Below are 15,536 nucleotides of genomic sequence, written 5' to 3' on the forward strand. Positions count from 1 at the left end.
TTTACATTTGAAATAAAAAGCTGTTCTGTAAAGTCAGTGTGATCCTGGTCTCTCTTCCTCTGCAGGTCTTTTAGCGACAGCTGTTTTCTCAGCAGCCCCCTGTGTTCAGAGCTGGCAGATGTGCAGTGGTACGGACACGACAAGGCCAAACCTGGAACCCTGGTCTGAGACCTTCCTTTAGAGGCCCAGAAAAGTACCATTGCCCTCTCCTACTGCCTCTCAACTGTCCCTCACTACTACCCATCGACAACCAACAACCTCATCCTTAAAGCCCTACAAAAACCCTACCCCGACCGGACTAGTGGACTGGACATGAGCCTTCCTCCTCCCTATATCCTGCCCTTCATCCATCTCACCACCTCTTTATTATGCCCCCTCTATCACAGCTCAGTCAGACAGGGACACACTCACTAGGCTCTGATAAGGGCTGGTTTTACAGGATAGACTGAGAAGTGTCACCTCAGCTGTTGAACTGTTGCCCTACAGCACCACAGAGCCCTTTCTTTACTCACCCTCTGCAGCACACAAGCAACGGGCACGGGGGGAAGGAGCGACCAAAAGGGAGAGAGCACAGAAAAATATCAAACACACAACTCAGACTCAACAAAACACTGGCCATTCCAGGATCTATTTCATATCTCATCTTTGGTCCCCCAACCTTACGAACTCCAGTGCACTGCCACCCAATCAGAGGATACCTGCTGGATTTGAGCCACCAGTTTGAAACCCATTTCCAGGCCCAAACGAACTGTGTTGGATTTCATTATTCCCATCAGTGTTGTTTGTCTGTCTTGTTTATTTCTCCCTGCGTATTTATAAAAAGAGAACATGACACAAACTTTTCAAAAAATCTGGATTAGCAAACATGTAGATGACAAATTCAACTCCTCTCAGTTTTAACCCACAACCAAAGACAACTACTGGATTGACTGATCACACCAGGGTCTGATGAGCTGGTGCCCCCTGCAGAAAAGTGACTGTCAGTCACCCGTCTGAGAGTGAATTCACAATGACAATATCAGGATGGTTTCTGGGACTCTGTCTGGGATATTGATGAGGACTATAGCAATAACAAACATTGTACAAGTACACGAACTGGTTTGAATCTTCAGAGTGAATTGAAGCAGGCTTTTTGCCATGTTCTCTGCCTTGTGACGCTTGGAGTAAAGGATCATTAGTGCATCACAGGAAGAACATGGAGTTGTGGTTATTGGGTTTGGCATTAATCTTATGATTTCTTCAGTGACTTCATCATTCATTTTTATTAATGTCTTTGGTCTTTATAAGATTTCTATGTCCATAACAGTTTGTTTGGCCGCATGGTGGATTATGAACAGTACTTGAGCCAGAGCACGGAGGGTTGGGTTGAAGGGTGATTTTTTTTTAACATGGCTACACACAGTCACAATTCCTGCATCATTTAATTTCAGCTTTTCATATTTTTCATCTTCAACCCTGAAAGTAAAGGACGATTGGCTGTTGACACCTGTTGGCATTACTTGTAGTTTGACATTGAGGCTATTCAGTGATAAATCTCTACAGTGACTCATCTTTTTTTATCACTATTGTCTGTTCTTTGCCTTTGGTCTTGGTTTTATATTCACACCATACTGTGCATCTGTCAGTCTCTTTGTAGCACTGTGTTTTCTCATCTTTCTGTCCCTCTCTTCAGCATGACAGGAGAGATCCTGACTGAGCACAGACAGTCTGAACTCAACGCTGGCCAGAACACATGCTGACAGTCAGAACACTTGCATTTATGGGCACACGTGAATACTAATATATTTGTGCCAAACATGTTTGTGCTTTACATTTGTACTGTTTTCAGCACTAGAACAGCAGCTCCTTCAAGCTACAGACCCTTTCAAATCCCCACAGTCTATAGCCATTCTATAAAACAGCAGCAATGCAGAGTAGCTAGAAGACACTTCACATGCGTCTCTATAATTTGGCCTCTGGCAGTATTGTTAAGAAATTAGTCAAAGCACAACATCAACAGTGTCTATGAGGGCTGGAGCTACCATTGGTATGTTCAGTTCATTTTCCACCCTCAATATTATACTGATGAGTTGTATCAAAGTGCATAAGAGGCTACTAGAAAAGCTAGAACCACAGATGAGGCGTTAATGGTGTTTGTTTTGTTTTTACAGTATATGGACATCAATGAATTAATAATTAATACTGTCAGGGCAGAAGAGAAGCCATAATCAGAACAGATAGAAAAACCCTCTAAAATGGAGAGAATTATTTTATCACATATCCCAATCAACAATCAGATATTCAGATCAGGGTTAGAAAAGCACATCTGGTTTTGTACAAAGGAAGTAGAATTCTGCATGTCGTTGCTTTTCCTGAATCAGTTTCCCTCATCTGACCTTGAAAAATGTTTATGTTGCAGAATGACGCTTACCATTGTTTCGCTGTTGCACAAAATCTGAATTAATCAGATGTTAATTTTATTAAGAGTATGACAGATTGTACATCTCAGTGACAGAGAGAAGTGGACATGTTTTTTTGTTTTTTTTTTCAGTCACATTGCACCATTATGTCTGGATAAATTGTGTATCATGCTGTAATGCATGGGAGGAATGGTACGTATGCTACCCTGTCTCTCACAGTGGTGTTTCCTTTATGCACTGACGTCAGTTGTTGTAATCTGTCACTTTCAAGACTGTTTTCATAAGAAGGTTTAGCCCACTCCCATGCCCCTGTGCATGGCTGGTTCCCCCAAGAGTTATCCATCCATGCCTGGTCAAATTTGACAAGTCTTTACCCAGGATTGGAACCAGCACTCACCACACAGTTACCATCTCTAGTGTATTGAAGTTTGACCCAACTTTTCTCACTGAAAGTTTGCGCCCAGATCCTGTGCGCCAAAGACACACAATCCCACGCATGCCATTCAGATCCAGTGACAAATAAAAACCCCTAAAACATCCAGCATCCGATTTCTATATGCTAACATTAGCACATCTTGCTCTGTAGTGTCGCCCCACCCCCAGACAGTCCTGTTTTGCCCCTGTGGTGATCTTTGACCCCCGAGTCCGATGTGATGAAGTGTGACGTCCCCTCCTTCTGTAGTTCCAAACACACCATATTTTCTGTGCTCCATAGAGATGTTTGAGGTTTTTATAATACTCCAAGAGAAATTAACTTAACTCTTTATCAGTCTTTTCCTGTATGTACGGAGGGGCACTGTAAGGTTTTGTGGGGTTTTTAACATTCACATTCATTGTTTTAACAATGTTCCATTTTATATGAACCAGTATTGTTTTTTTTTTTTAGTTCTGACATCGTAACAACCCTTCAGGTGCTACAAAATGACCAGTTACTGCTTTGTCACGTAGGATCTAGACATCTGTTCATTGTTATCAATAGATTCAATACCAGTTGTGCAAAATGAAGCTTATTTTAACAAACAGTTTAATAGTAGATCACTTCCCCTACCAGACAATAGAGCATGTAACTTGATTTTATCAGTTCTGTTCAACTGTAACATTAAAGGTGTTGTAGAAAAAATGTGGAATTGATAAGAAAAAAAAAACTGAATTCCACAGTTAATTTATTCTTTTTTCTATTAAAAATTTGTATAGTAACTTTACATTTTTCAAAACTGTGTTGTTGGAAATTGATGATGAATTTTCAAGATGCGAAGCCGTGGTGGTTCTTGAGAGTAAGAAAAATAAATTATTGATGAATGTTCTCAAGACAATCTTTTTGTCTGTTTTTTTTGTCTCTTCCATTAATTTAAAATCAAAAACATGAAGTTATTTAGTCACCCACTTCCAGGCCATTCAGCTGAAAGGTCAGAGTGTCAGTGAGACTAATCAAAGGGAATCTCCACATGTAGTCACCATTTCCTCTCCTCCGGACACACTCACTCTCTTGTCATCACATGCAGGCCTTGGTTACTTCCTTCTCACATTCTGGCCCTTCAAGAGAAGGAGAAGAAGGATTTCCTGTGGAGTCAAAAGGAAGATACACTCCAAAGATAACAGCTATTACTCATCACCCTACAGTGGACCACAAGATTAAACAGCTGCACGTGAAGTAGACATCTAGGCAGTTTTTTTCTTTTTTTTTCCACACATTTAGCCGTTTCTGATTTGCAAACCACTGTGTCACATGGGTTGGCTGTTAACTCAGATCGCACAGAACAATCCCTCTTTGTTTAAATGCAACATGGAACCATTCAAGGGCACTGGCAGGAGATGCAGACATCTGAACAAACTGGATTGTGTACAACTTAACATGCACGCTCACATGAAACACAAACTACATAGTGTGTGAACACATGCTCAAACAGTAGTTGTGATGCTGCACCCAATAGGAAAGCGGTTTCTACCAGAGAAATCAATTGTCAGTTTCTTTGAGGACAACAAACCTCATCATCCTGCTTTCTTTTATTCTCCTTCTGTGTCCATTTACTAATGAATCCCATGTTACTCTTTGTACTCGGTGTGTTCCCATAGCAGCTCTCCCAACCAGGCAACAGCTGGAAGCTGTTAGCCAGACATGCCGTGAGAAAGTAGCTGCTCTGTGATTTTTTTCACTTGCACAATTCGGTTAGAATGTGTGTGTGTGCTCTACAAGAGTGGTGTATGACCTTGCTTTATATTCTCAATGAAATTCTCCATCATTTAAATACTCAAACACACCACACCCTTCACTGTGTCTGTACTCTGTGTAGGCTTGGGAATCTCTTTGCGAGGAGCAGCTTTAGTTTTAGGCCACTTTTGTTAGGTCTGGGTTTGGGCTGTAACTTGGTTTTCTGGTAAGAATTAGGTTTAGTGTTATGCAAAGGTGGTGTAAGACGTATTCACAATCTCTCTTAGTTCAATAAAAATATGTGCTGTGGATCAGTTCAAAACATGAAGAAATCGATGGAGGCTTACTGAAGATTTACACTCAGTGCTAATCAGATTAAAACAGTAAATTATAGCAATTATTCCATATTCGACGGACCACACTGTCATCTCATGCACCAAGTAGGCATCCGTGGTCTTAAGTGAAAACAATTTCACCCTCTATTCTTACACTAAACAGAGGAAGTTGATCTGTTTCAGACTGGACTTCAACATGAAAAACCTCTGGCAATGCTGCCCTCTAGTGTTCACACAGCAGCATCTGTGAAAATGAGAAAAACTGTAAAACTAGGACAGCTGTAAAAGCATTTGAAGTGTTAATCATTTCATTCTTGGTGTCAACTAAAATAGATTTACATGCTTTAATGTTTTTTTTTCTGTACACTTTATACTGTACTCTATTCAACCTCTCTTTGAAATGCTCTGTTAGAGCCTCAGGGCACTTTAAGGGAAAAACAAACGATTGTGGCGGCTTCGGTTCTGCCTTATCGTTTTGAGCAAGAGTTGAACCAGAAGATGATAAACCTGATCCACCTTCACAAGCTGGACTGGTGCAGAAAACAAGCGTCCTGCAATCGGAAGGAGGGAGAAATATGAAGAGTGCTGCTAATCAAAACGTTGGTAAGTCTGCAAAGACTTCTGATAACAATAGTCATAACCTGGAATACTTTAGTAATACTGAGAAACCCGTGTTGGATAATAATATTAATAATAATGGAGGGAAAGACGTACAGCATGTCAATATTGACAAACGTTCAAGCCCTTTGCTGCTGCTTCTTACTAACACTACCAGGTCGTGGTAATGCGTTAACATCACAAATCCACAATAACAATGCAGACTGATAGGCTGTGAGCCTGAGTCTCCTGTTCAGCCACATTAAGTGTGAATTACAGAAATAACCGTTGTTTAAATGAAGCTCTAACTGTGCGTGGTTTCTGAAGCACTCCTCCTTGAAGTGCGGGCTCACACACACTACAATGTTTGGAGCAGTGGAAAACCGTGGAGAAATGAAGTACATCTCTCCAGGCAATTGCTAAGAAAACTTTTCATTAAAAGTAGTTATGTGTTGTGCTAAGCCAAGCTTGCAGGGGGTGTCCATCTTGCAGTTGGGCAGCACCAAGAGAAAGTGTTGACGTCAATAGGACCAGGAAGTGATGTCTGGACCCCCAACGAGGCGTTTCATACAAAGGAGAACATTGAAAATGATTTAAATGATCAGATAGCTTTGTGTTATCAGCAATTCTACATAGACATAGATTTACTATAGGCTGTCACAAAGGTGTTTTTGATGTGCAAGGATGTGCACTGCTTTCAGCAAATGTTAAGCATGTAAACTTTATTAGCAAATTGCAGTTTAATAAGTCATTGTGGTTCTTGATGTACACCGTTGGCTGTTTAACACGCAGTTTATTTCTTTAGCTTTTGAATTTGTTGATGCAATTCTTCATCGTTTTGGTAAGTAAATTTCAACTTATTGAGAATCCCAGTAATCAGTCAGGCAGCATACTACAATTTCATCACATTTTAAACATTATTAACTCAAAAGTGCACAAAAAATTCATACAGTCCCCGGTCAACAACAGTAACTACTTTTACAAAAGCTGTGCAAGCAGGAGTGTGTCTACAGCAGTGTGAATATCCCTGTCCCAGTGAGCAAGTGGATTTTTCAGAAAAACTTACACATGTACAGTAAATCTAAAAGAAAAGAAGATATTTTAGATGTTTGAGTTTCACAGATTATACTCCACTTGTTCCAGTAGAGGTCCGTTGGTTTCATCTGGATCCTGCCCAAAAAGGAGCAAAGAACAATCAGATGGCATTAAATACCACAGTGTGTGATAATCCAGACTGAATATTGTTCTTATAAATTTGGTATTTGTGATTTATTTCACTGGAAAATTATCTAAAGCGCAAACGCCCACAAAACAATTGACAACAGCTAATAGAGTTAAACTGTATTCCTGACTATTCAAGAACCGGAATTGACCACAGGACCCAAGTTAATGGTGAACCAATCTCTCTCTTACGCCCGGGTCATTCTGTGTATCCTATCCTTCTATATTTACCTGTGAGAGGCGGCTGTAGGTCTGAGTATGGGGAGGACTGTAGCGACGCAGGCCTCTCCAGGACAGGAAAAGTATGTAGATTGATGCCAGAAAACACTGTACAGAGAATGCTATGGAGCTTCCCCTCGCAACATATGAGCCAGCACGCTGGTGAGGAACAAAACAACAGGGAGCGAGTAAGAAAAGACAGTTTACACACAGGTCAGAAAGCATTTAATTCCACACATTCAGTATATAAAGACTGATGTTAAAACAGGCTTTTCATAGCAGTAAGAAATTTGCCATCCTGTGATATTGATGGATCTCTTGTAAGAAACAAACAGAATGATCTTAACACAATTTCCATGTTATAAATTAATATAACAAGAATCCAAAGAATTGCAGAATTACCTGTTGCTTTGTGCTGAGTGCAGCAGGTTCTGCAGCTTTGAGACTGTTGGCCAGGAGAGCAGAGAATCCAAACAGTAGACTAAAGAGGTTCAGGCCCATCAGGATGATGATCTATTTATTGTTGATACAAAATCAAGTGAGGCAGTTGATAACATAAGAAAAAAAAGTTACAAAAAAAAATATTAAACGAAGCATTTACCTTTAATTTATTAGCTTTCCTCTGAACCTCTATTGCCAGACACCCAGCAGCAACATACTGTAAACACACAAACAGTTATGAGCCAGTATTTGACTCTGTTTCTGTTTCTGTCTAAAAGACTTTGCATTGAGTGGACTCACAAATAGGCTTGACCATACTGGTGTTGTCATGGAGATGGAGCAGTTGTAGCTCACACATGCATGGGTGACTGTGCTTAGTATACAAGCTAAAGCACTGATGACTTGAACCACCTGAGGGGAAACAGACGCAGACTGTTAAAAAAGCTGGTAAACTATGTTAACCAACGGTTTGGACAAGCACAAGGACGTATAGCATCTCACCCCAGCAACTAAAAGTCTGATGTTAACCACAGTCCCAAACCAACGATGAATCCTGACATTGTCCAGCTCCTCATGATTGGTAACCTGGTTCTGTGGGCGGGTTGAAGGTGTCTCCTTAAAAAACACATGGTACAGCCCCTCCTGAAACATGTTCTGTGTCATCTGTTTTGAAAGAAAAAAGGGGAACATGTAGGAAAACAGAATGGATGTTGGAAACGCCCAACCCATATATTACTTCAACATACCAGTAGTGATCCACACAGATCAGATTTCCACACTTGATTTCAGTCTACGTGACCACTTACCTTCCCCAAATGTTGTAAGGCTTTTTACTCATTTATCCACACGGCCTCATACGAGCTGGAAATGTCATCTAACTAAAATAAGAAACATTTAAACAGATTTAAACAGACAGTTTTTCCTCACTGCTACTCAAACTCTTCAGTGTAATACAGTAAACTCAGAGAGTCAAAGTTCAGTTGAGTTAGTTGACAGTGAATGGTTAAAGTTCACTCTTGAGAAAGCAGTTCAGGGAGATGACTGGTCATGACAAAAGAGCTTATCAGCTTGGCAAAGCTTACTGTAGTATCAGAGGGCTGGTTTCATTTCAGAGACTGGTTTAGATTATATTTTCTGTCCTAACTTCATTACCCATTCTCTCAGGTAAACATAACTCTCATCTCATCCTGCACCTTACGTTCACCCTTACATTCATAATATAGTATAAGAACCAAAATACATGTTTAAATGAAAACATAAACCAAGTTCACAAATAAAAACATTCTCAAAAGGTTTTTAATAATCAAAAAGGCATAATCATAAAATATAACAAATAAAAGCAAGTGAACAAAAGCAATGTTAAAAAAAACATTATAAAATGTTAAAACATCATTAACAAATATCCTTCACAGGGGCAACAGTGCAAGTTCTGCACTAAAAACTACGCAGCAACAGTGTCTCATACACATTACCACAAGAAACATTGAGCTTATAGATGATATTTCGCATGGCGGAAGAAAAAATAAAAACATATGACTGAGCCTTGAGGAACTTTGGGCAATGTGTTGAAGAAAAGAAGAAATTAGTTTCCAGTAATGCGAGAGAAGGTTTTATTTGAGAAATATCAGGGAAATAATCTAAGTGTCGCAGCTTTGTTGCCAACCCAGGATTTTTTCAACAGCTCTGCTATCACTTCATTATTATAAACCTCTCTTTGAGATCATGTCTTCGATGATGCAGAGAGTCTGATGTTGGTGCTGCTTAACTACGAGTTCCAACACGGGCCCGCCAATGCAGTGAACTGCCAACCCTTGTTCAAACTCACGTCTTCAAATCTTGCCCATAAATTAGAAATCCAATCGCACTCGTGAGTAAAGCTGTCGCTCAATACAGAGTAAATTATGTTTACTTTAATTTGTGCAATGAGGTTTTGGCGTGGAGCCAGTGAAACAATATACCTAACATGACATCATTACTGTAAGCTCAGGACACACATACTATTAAATATTGTTTAGTTTGTAAAAGGACCCACAAATTCCAGCAATAACCTAATAAAATAAACAGACGAGGAAAGCTTAGAGTGATGCATGAACTGAGCATGTGCATCTTCTATCTCAGACCACAGCCAAGTCTGGAAAAATGTCACAGCGGGAGCTTTAGATACACATGAGCACGTCAGACCCATTCTGTTTTTCCTGGCAATGTTTCTGTGTCATCGTCCTCCTCTATCCCGCCTGTGTACAGGTCAGCTAATCTGTTGAAACGCGGCCCCCAGTGGGCCAAGCTCTGATAGTTTTGCTCCTCATCTGAGTCTGAGGAGTTGATGGAACTGAGCGAACCCGCCTCAGAGCCAACGCCCTCATAGTCAAACACCAGGAGAGAGTCGTAAGGGAGAGCTGTGGGATCACTGTCTGCGGCACACACGTTCTAGAGGGATAATCAATGAAACATCTTATTATAGCACTCATACACAACTCTGACATAAATACTATTCTAGTAATCAAACTATAGGTCTAATGTATAAAATCTTAACATCACTCACGTCTGCAATAAATGTGCCAATCTCCTCATTGGCTTGGAGTTGTAGGCGGTAGCGTGGGTGGCTCTGGACAATGGGAAACACATCGGTGCAGAGGACCTCGGGACGGTTATCCAGCCCTCTGTGAAGCTGGCTCAGGTCATACTCCTGAAGAAAAATTAATCATTTGCCAGTCTCCCATCGAAAAATTTCTGACATAGAGCAGCCTCAACAAAATCAGCCTCAAACTTTAGCTTGACTCAGGGGTTAAGTGTGTCAGGCAGCAAGGGTAATGTAGTGTAATCATCACCTTTTCATGTCTGCTGTGAGTGTCACGGTTTCACCTAAGTTACCCCCTACCTCGTCTATCTTATCTATGTCTTGTTGCATCACTAAAAACAGTACCTTCTTTCACTCTCCTAATGGATTTTTCCCGTCCACCACCTGAGCCTCCACACCACCTCGATAAATTTTTAGCCTTTATCCCTTTCCTGCACTGTCCATAATGCTTTGTCACTGTTGCTACCCAGCTATTTCACCTTCTAGTCTGCCTGCCTTAGTTTTCATGACTCTCAAGCTTTTTGACCACCTTCTGCTTTTCTCTGGTCCTTGTATGTGTTTCATGAGCCTGCCTATTTCCCTGTTGATGACTGTCAGCCTGAGGTAGACCCAGTAGGTTGATTTATCCTCCACTGACCCTCTACAATGTGCATCTGTAACCAATATGGCCTCTTTTACTCGTAGCTCTTACAGGATTAGATTACATCAGGTAAAACCAGTCTAGATAAAATTAATTATAGTTACATGTGTAAGGCCCTTACCACTTCCATCCCTGTCACTTTTAGACAGAAAAAGAGTTTTATTAGACAGTGTAGGGAGACATCTGACAACTCTCCACCTTCTTGCTCCTACCTGGTCTTCTTCACCTCCTCCCTCCTCATCATAGTAAAAGATGTTGTCTCTTGGTAGGTCTTCAAGAAAAGGCCCATTCTTCTCCGACCTCCTCATCCGCAACAACAACAACAGTAGTAGCAGAAGCAGCACTGAGGTTAAAAGAAAAATCGGAATAAGTAAAGGCAGTGGAGTGAACCAAAAAAAATTTAGCATATAGGATGAATAAGAAAGATCTGCTACATACAAAGAAGACAAAAGATTGCTCCCAGGACGGACGTTGCAAGAGAAGAAATGTGCAGACGAGGGGCAGGGTGTGAGATAAAGCAGTTGGAAACAGCCCCTTGACATTCGCACACCTCTACATCCAGTGTGCTGTCTTGGTAGAGCGCGCCGACATCAAAGATACGCATGAGCACATAATAGTTCCCGGGTGACAACTCACGTTTGGGGGCCAAGGCTGCCGCATTGCCTGCAATGGACAAAAGATGCAGAATTAACACTCAAGGAGTCAAATCCTACATCTTGTCACTGGGTATGTATGCTGTTAGTGAGCTGTCTTGCTTGTGGAATTGGTGGTAATAGTCCAGTTGATCCTGTGCTCTCCTAGAAGATCCACAGTAAACGGTCCAGCATGACCTGGTCCGTCTAGGTCCACTATGTCCAGCTGAACAGGAACAGCGTCCTTGTTGCATAGACTGGCTTTCCTCTGCTTGATCACTGGACGATGATCGTTCACATCCAATAATGTCACAACCAGAGTACCTGTCCCTGTAGCTGGAACAGTATCTGGAAGCGTGAAAAAAAAAAAAAAAGGATTCAGCAGGGTTATTGTTCAGTCAATGTTAAAATTAAGTTAAGGGGAAAGAAGGCTACAACTGTTTTGTAAGAAAAAAAAAAACAACCATTGTCGTAACCCAGAATCAGGACTGTGTATTTGCTGTCTTTGACAGAGTGTGATTCTCTATCCAGGCTGCCTTTAACTTTGACCGATCCTGTGTCCTCATCAATACTCAGCCACCTTGCAGAGTCATTGTGTAGTTTATATCTGGAGGAAAGAGAAACAACCTGATTTAGAACTTTAATAGAAGAGCGTACATTCATAAAAAACGCATACATGCGTGTGTTGATATGTAAACAGCATGTGTGTATGGGTTTTCTATTACCTAACACTCTGTTTCCTGGCTGTGTCTGGGTCCTTAGCGCTCAGGCTGACAACAGACCTCCCCATTTTCAAGTCCTCTGAGATGCTCACATGGATCTCTGCTGGACTGAAAACAGGAGGCTCGTTCTTGTCCACAACTGTTATGGTGACTGTGGCTGTCGACGCAGACACTGGATCCGAGTACGGCACCTCATTTGTCACCACTACCAGCAGAGTAAAAATGGGAGTGGTCTCAAAATCCAATTCCTTGGAGGTGGTGGAGAGCAAGGGAAAAAGTATGATGTACTCTGGACATTGAGGAAAACATCAGATACTCATTAATAAAAGTAAACTGACATGTTCTGACCTTGACTGTGGTGATGATTCCCTCCATTTTACTGGAGCCTGTGGTGACGTTGAAGTCTCCCCCCTTGTTGCCTTTGATTATTGAATATTTAGTGTTGGCATTTGGAGATCCTAACTCGTCCTTGTCAGTGACCTTCAGCCTTACTACCTCCACTCCAGCCTCATTCTCAGGGGCCGATGTGGATATCTGGGAGAGAGCGAGACAAACATGCTAAATGTAGCTCATGATCAAACTTATTTATACATCATTATGAAGTATTTGGACTTTTTCAACTCACAGATGTGACGGTGAATTGTGGAGCATTATCGTTGCTGTCAGTGATGCTAATGATAACGGTGCAGGTGGACGATAGCCCATCCCCCTCCATGTCAGCAGCTTCAATCATCAGCTGGTACTCTGGCTGAGTCTTAACAGGGAAGTGATTAGCAATGGAAATGAGACATGAGAAAGTCTTGGAAAGAGGAGAGTGGCGTTCACACTGTATGACTCCTTTACCTCTCTGTCCAGTCCACCTGCTGCCACACTGATAGTTCCACTCACTGGGTTTATGGCGAACATGTCTCCTTTGGGCATTTGAGGCGTCTGAGACTTTATCCGATACCTGATTATTGCATTGTTTGTTTGTGCGTCATCTTTATCCACCGCTGTTACCCTGATGACAGAGTCATCTGTTGACAACAATACAAAAGTGACTTGAGATTCACATTTTTGGAAGTCAAGTCAAGTTTAGAGGACTCCAGCTTTTATTGTTTTCTCACCAACTTCAGCACTTTCGCTCACTCTGCCATAGAAAGAGTTCTGAGTGAACTGTGGAGCGTTGTCATTCTGGTCAATGACATTAATAATGAGTGCCATTGGCTCCTCAGCCTTAATTCCCTCATTCAGTGCATGGGCCAACAGCTGTAACACACAGCACATGTAGTATAATATTTATTAACAGTACTTGTGTTTAAGGATTAAGACATACTGTAGTTTAGATTGAGGTTATGCTTTGTTTTAGCTCACAGTGTATTTGGCTGTCTTCTCCCTGTCCAGTGGCTGTGTCACATACAGCACCCCAGATCGCCGATCAACAGTAAACACACCCTCAGGGGGCTGATCAGCCCCTGGTCCAGAGATCTTGTAGGTTATCGCCACCTTTTCCTGATTGCTTGACTTAATCTAAAGCACAACAGTAAAGATATTTCAGTCAAGAAGGCTTAGTACATTTAATGTAAATGCATTCAAAACAATGTAATTAATTTATTGCTGCTGTATTTACCTTCACCATGAATTTGGGATATGGACCCCTGTCATTTTCTGGAAAGTTAATTGCTGGAATAACCCACTCCCTCTTCATGCGTTTCAAACTGCCAGACACGTGTGGAAACTGAATGGTGGAGAGTTGCTGAAGGTCCATATCAGAGATGTTCTGTTTGAATCAGGAGGCAGGAACCAGGATCTCAAATCAAATATTTACTTGTAATCTAATAAAACTATTTTAAGATTACAAAAAAATACCAGAAAATTTACCTCAAGATTCTTGTTTCCTGGGTTTCCATTATGAGAGCAGTTTCTATTGTTTGGATAGTGTGGTTGGATCCCTGTCGCAGCCAGAGCAGCTAAACACTGAGGAACAGACTATATCCAAGGACATACTGAACATACTGTTTTTTTTTGTTTTGTTTTTTTACAATAATACTGATAATCGTGTAATGGGGGTCCAATACTTTTCAGGTGTGGGAAGGCTTAATTTTTTTATATTCAAGATTCAAGTATTAGATAATAATGAACTCTCTCTCACACACACATACACACACAAGCACACACACACAAACACACACACACACAAATGAATTATACAAAATAAATATATGTTTTGCTTTTCTGAAAAGAACACAAGAAGAGCCATTCAGAAAACAGAAAAAATATTTTCTTCATTAAATTAAGACAAAAATATATACCTCCATATCTTGTGAAAAACTAAATTAACTAAATTACTAAATTAACATTGAAAAAATAATAATATACAGTTGGGCTGAACAATAAACCACCAAAAAACACCACAAAAAAACAAACAAAACTGACCTTATTACTGCTGTGTCTAACACTCACCTGGACTTGGCAGAGTAAAAAGAGCACCCTCAAAGTCGAGCTATTCATCATCTCCTTCAGCATAGAGACCCGACAAATCTGCCTTCAACCGTCCTCTGGACTGGATCTGCTGCTTTGCTCCAGTGGCAGACTGCCAAGTTTGTTTTTTGTTTTACTAACTCTCCTTTTTGAGAGGTTTTCACCTTCAGAGTTCCTCAGTCAGTATAATTAATAATTTCTTCATTCATTTTAAGCATTCAGCCTTTAAACTGCCTGTGGCAACAGTAAGCGTGTTTACTCTATTTTGCTCCCACTGATGCTGAGTAGTTGTTTGATTTTATCAGTGAGGGGTGGGTGAAAAACAAGGAAGCTAAAGGTGACCTCAGGCACCTTCAGACATGCAGGTGTCTGTGTTTATGCAGGTAACGCTTTCCACTCTGGGCTTTTAAAAAATGATGTTTCTGCAACATGGATTTATAACCTCTAAAATTATAAATAAGGACCTTGAAATGAGGAACTGCAGAAAAATATGCATTACTAACGACATGTATTAAAATATATCCCCTCACTTTGATTTTGTTGGCAGGATACTGGGACCACTGGGGCTGAACTTTTTCTCTGAGGACATCATGCACATGTTTACAAAACACTTGAGGATCAGGTTGTCTCCCATGACGCTCGGCAACGAATACATTAGCAGTTTATTTTGAAAACTCTGTTTCCCACACATCTTTAGACATCACATTCTCTGCATTGTTCAAAATGTAAGTTGGCCTTTTTTATTTCCTCACTTTTAAATCCAAATGTCTTTGCCATTAGTGAGTGGAGTGTCAACTCTGACAACCACATTAAAGACAGTACATTTATACAAAACTTGAAAATGTGGGATTGGTGGCTTCTGCACAAACTGAAGCTAAACTGTGTTGCTGGCTTGAATTTGTATGAAGAAGCAGCTGAAATAGTATTAAGAGATGGAAAAAAAAAAAAGGAAACTGTAACGGAAGCAGTGAAAAAATTTTATGTTGAGATAGCAAAACATTTTGTGTTCAGCATAACTTCCTTTTTGTTATTTTGAGTTTTTTTCCATTTCACTGGACAGGAAAGTGACTACTTGTTTAATAAACATTAAAAAACTGAGAAGATATTTTTCTACTAATTTATAAATTCAAACAACTATGAAAA

General features: G+C 40.6%; 3 protein-coding genes and 1 long non-coding RNA gene across 14 annotated transcripts in view; 2 read left to right on the forward strand and 2 right to left on the reverse strand.

Moving 5' to 3' along the window:
• Nucleotides 1–3,712, forward strand: part of frmd4a (FERM domain containing 4A) — a 102,510-nt gene extending 98,798 nt beyond the window's left edge. For all 10 annotated transcript variants that reach the window (XR_008828800.1, XM_056386501.1, XM_056386502.1 and 7 more), the window contains one exon: nucleotides 66–3,712. Coding sequence is in view for 7 of the 10 variants with exons in the window: in XM_056386501.1 (XP_056242476.1) it covers nucleotides 66–168 (103 nt within the window). In the remaining 3 variants the exon portion in view is untranslated. The remainder of the gene's footprint in view (nucleotides 1–65) is intronic.
• Nucleotides 3,713–5,208: 1,496 nt separating this feature from the next.
• LOC130176447 (uncharacterized) lies at nucleotides 5,209–15,494 on the forward strand. The gene is made up of 2 exons (XR_008828867.1): nucleotides 5,209–5,486; nucleotides 14,941–15,494. It is a non-coding gene; the product is annotated as an uncharacterized LOC130176447 (long non-coding RNA).
• On the reverse strand, nucleotides 6,186–8,510 carry si:dkey-30c15.13 (uncharacterized protein LOC558731 homolog). Its single transcript, XM_056387543.1, has 7 exons — nucleotides 8,168–8,510; nucleotides 7,863–8,024; nucleotides 7,662–7,772; nucleotides 7,522–7,578; nucleotides 7,323–7,433; nucleotides 6,933–7,079; nucleotides 6,186–6,650 (listed from the first exon to the last, which is right to left on the reverse strand). The coding sequence occupies exons 2-7, from the start codon at nucleotides 8,022–8,024 to the stop codon at nucleotides 6,597–6,599; spliced, it is 642 nt and encodes a 213-aa protein (XP_056243518.1). The 5' UTR covers nucleotides 8,168–8,510; the 3' UTR covers nucleotides 6,186–6,596.
• LOC130176442 (B-cadherin-like) lies at nucleotides 8,649–14,913 on the reverse strand. Of its 2 annotated transcripts, none has more exons than XM_056387537.1 (15): nucleotides 14,376–14,913; nucleotides 13,794–13,889; nucleotides 13,543–13,692; nucleotides 13,287–13,442; nucleotides 13,040–13,181; nucleotides 12,777–12,949; nucleotides 12,559–12,687; nucleotides 12,282–12,467; nucleotides 11,937–12,181; nucleotides 11,676–11,818; nucleotides 11,335–11,559; nucleotides 11,018–11,242; nucleotides 10,792–10,922; nucleotides 9,904–10,047; nucleotides 8,649–9,788 (listed from the first exon to the last, which is right to left on the reverse strand). In XM_056387537.1, exons 1-15 carry the CDS (start codon nucleotides 14,436–14,438, stop codon nucleotides 9,537–9,539), a joined length of 2,460 nt encoding a protein of 819 aa, XP_056243512.1. In that variant the 5' UTR covers nucleotides 14,439–14,913; the 3' UTR covers nucleotides 8,649–9,536. The 2 variants fall into 2 exon arrangements, with proteins under 2 accessions (XP_056243512.1, XP_056243511.1); XM_056387536.1 differs by having other exon boundaries at nucleotides 13,794–13,901.
• Nucleotides 15,495–15,536: the final 42 nt, after the last annotated feature.

Source organism: Seriola aureovittata, chromosome 10 (genome assembly GCF_021018895.1).
Source record: "Seriola aureovittata isolate HTS-2021-v1 ecotype China chromosome 10, ASM2101889v1, whole genome shotgun sequence".
NCBI classification, from domain to species: domain Eukaryota; kingdom Metazoa; phylum Chordata; class Actinopteri; order Carangiformes; family Carangidae; genus Seriola; species Seriola aureovittata.

Excerpts from the sequence above, each read along its gene's own strand:
- si:dkey-30c15.13 (XM_056387543.1), bottom strand. The coding sequence starts at position 8,024 with ATGACACAGAACATGTTTCAGGAGGGGCTGTACCATGTGTTTTTTAAG. Across the intron at positions 7,773-7,862 it reads TCAGACTTTTAGTTGCTGGG|GTGGTTCAAGTCATCAGTGC; the intron begins GTGAGATGCTAT and ends GTTTCCCCTCAG. Across the intron at positions 7,080-7,322 it reads CACTCAGCACAAAGCAACAG|CGTGCTGGCTCATATGTTGC; the intron begins GTAATTCTGCAA and ends GTTCCTCACCAG.
- LOC130176442 (XM_056387536.1), bottom strand. The coding sequence starts at position 14,438 with ATGCTGAAGGAGATGATGAATAGCTCGACTTTGAGGGTGCTCTTTTTA. Across the intron at positions 12,688-12,776 it reads CAGGTGGACTGGACAGAGAG|ACTCAGCCAGAGTACCAGCT; the intron begins GTAAAGGAGTCA and ends TTCCCTGTTAAG. Across the intron at positions 12,468-12,558 it reads CACAATTCACCGTCACATCT|ATATCCACATCGGCCCCTGA; the intron begins GTGAGTTGAAAA and ends GCTCTCTCCCAG.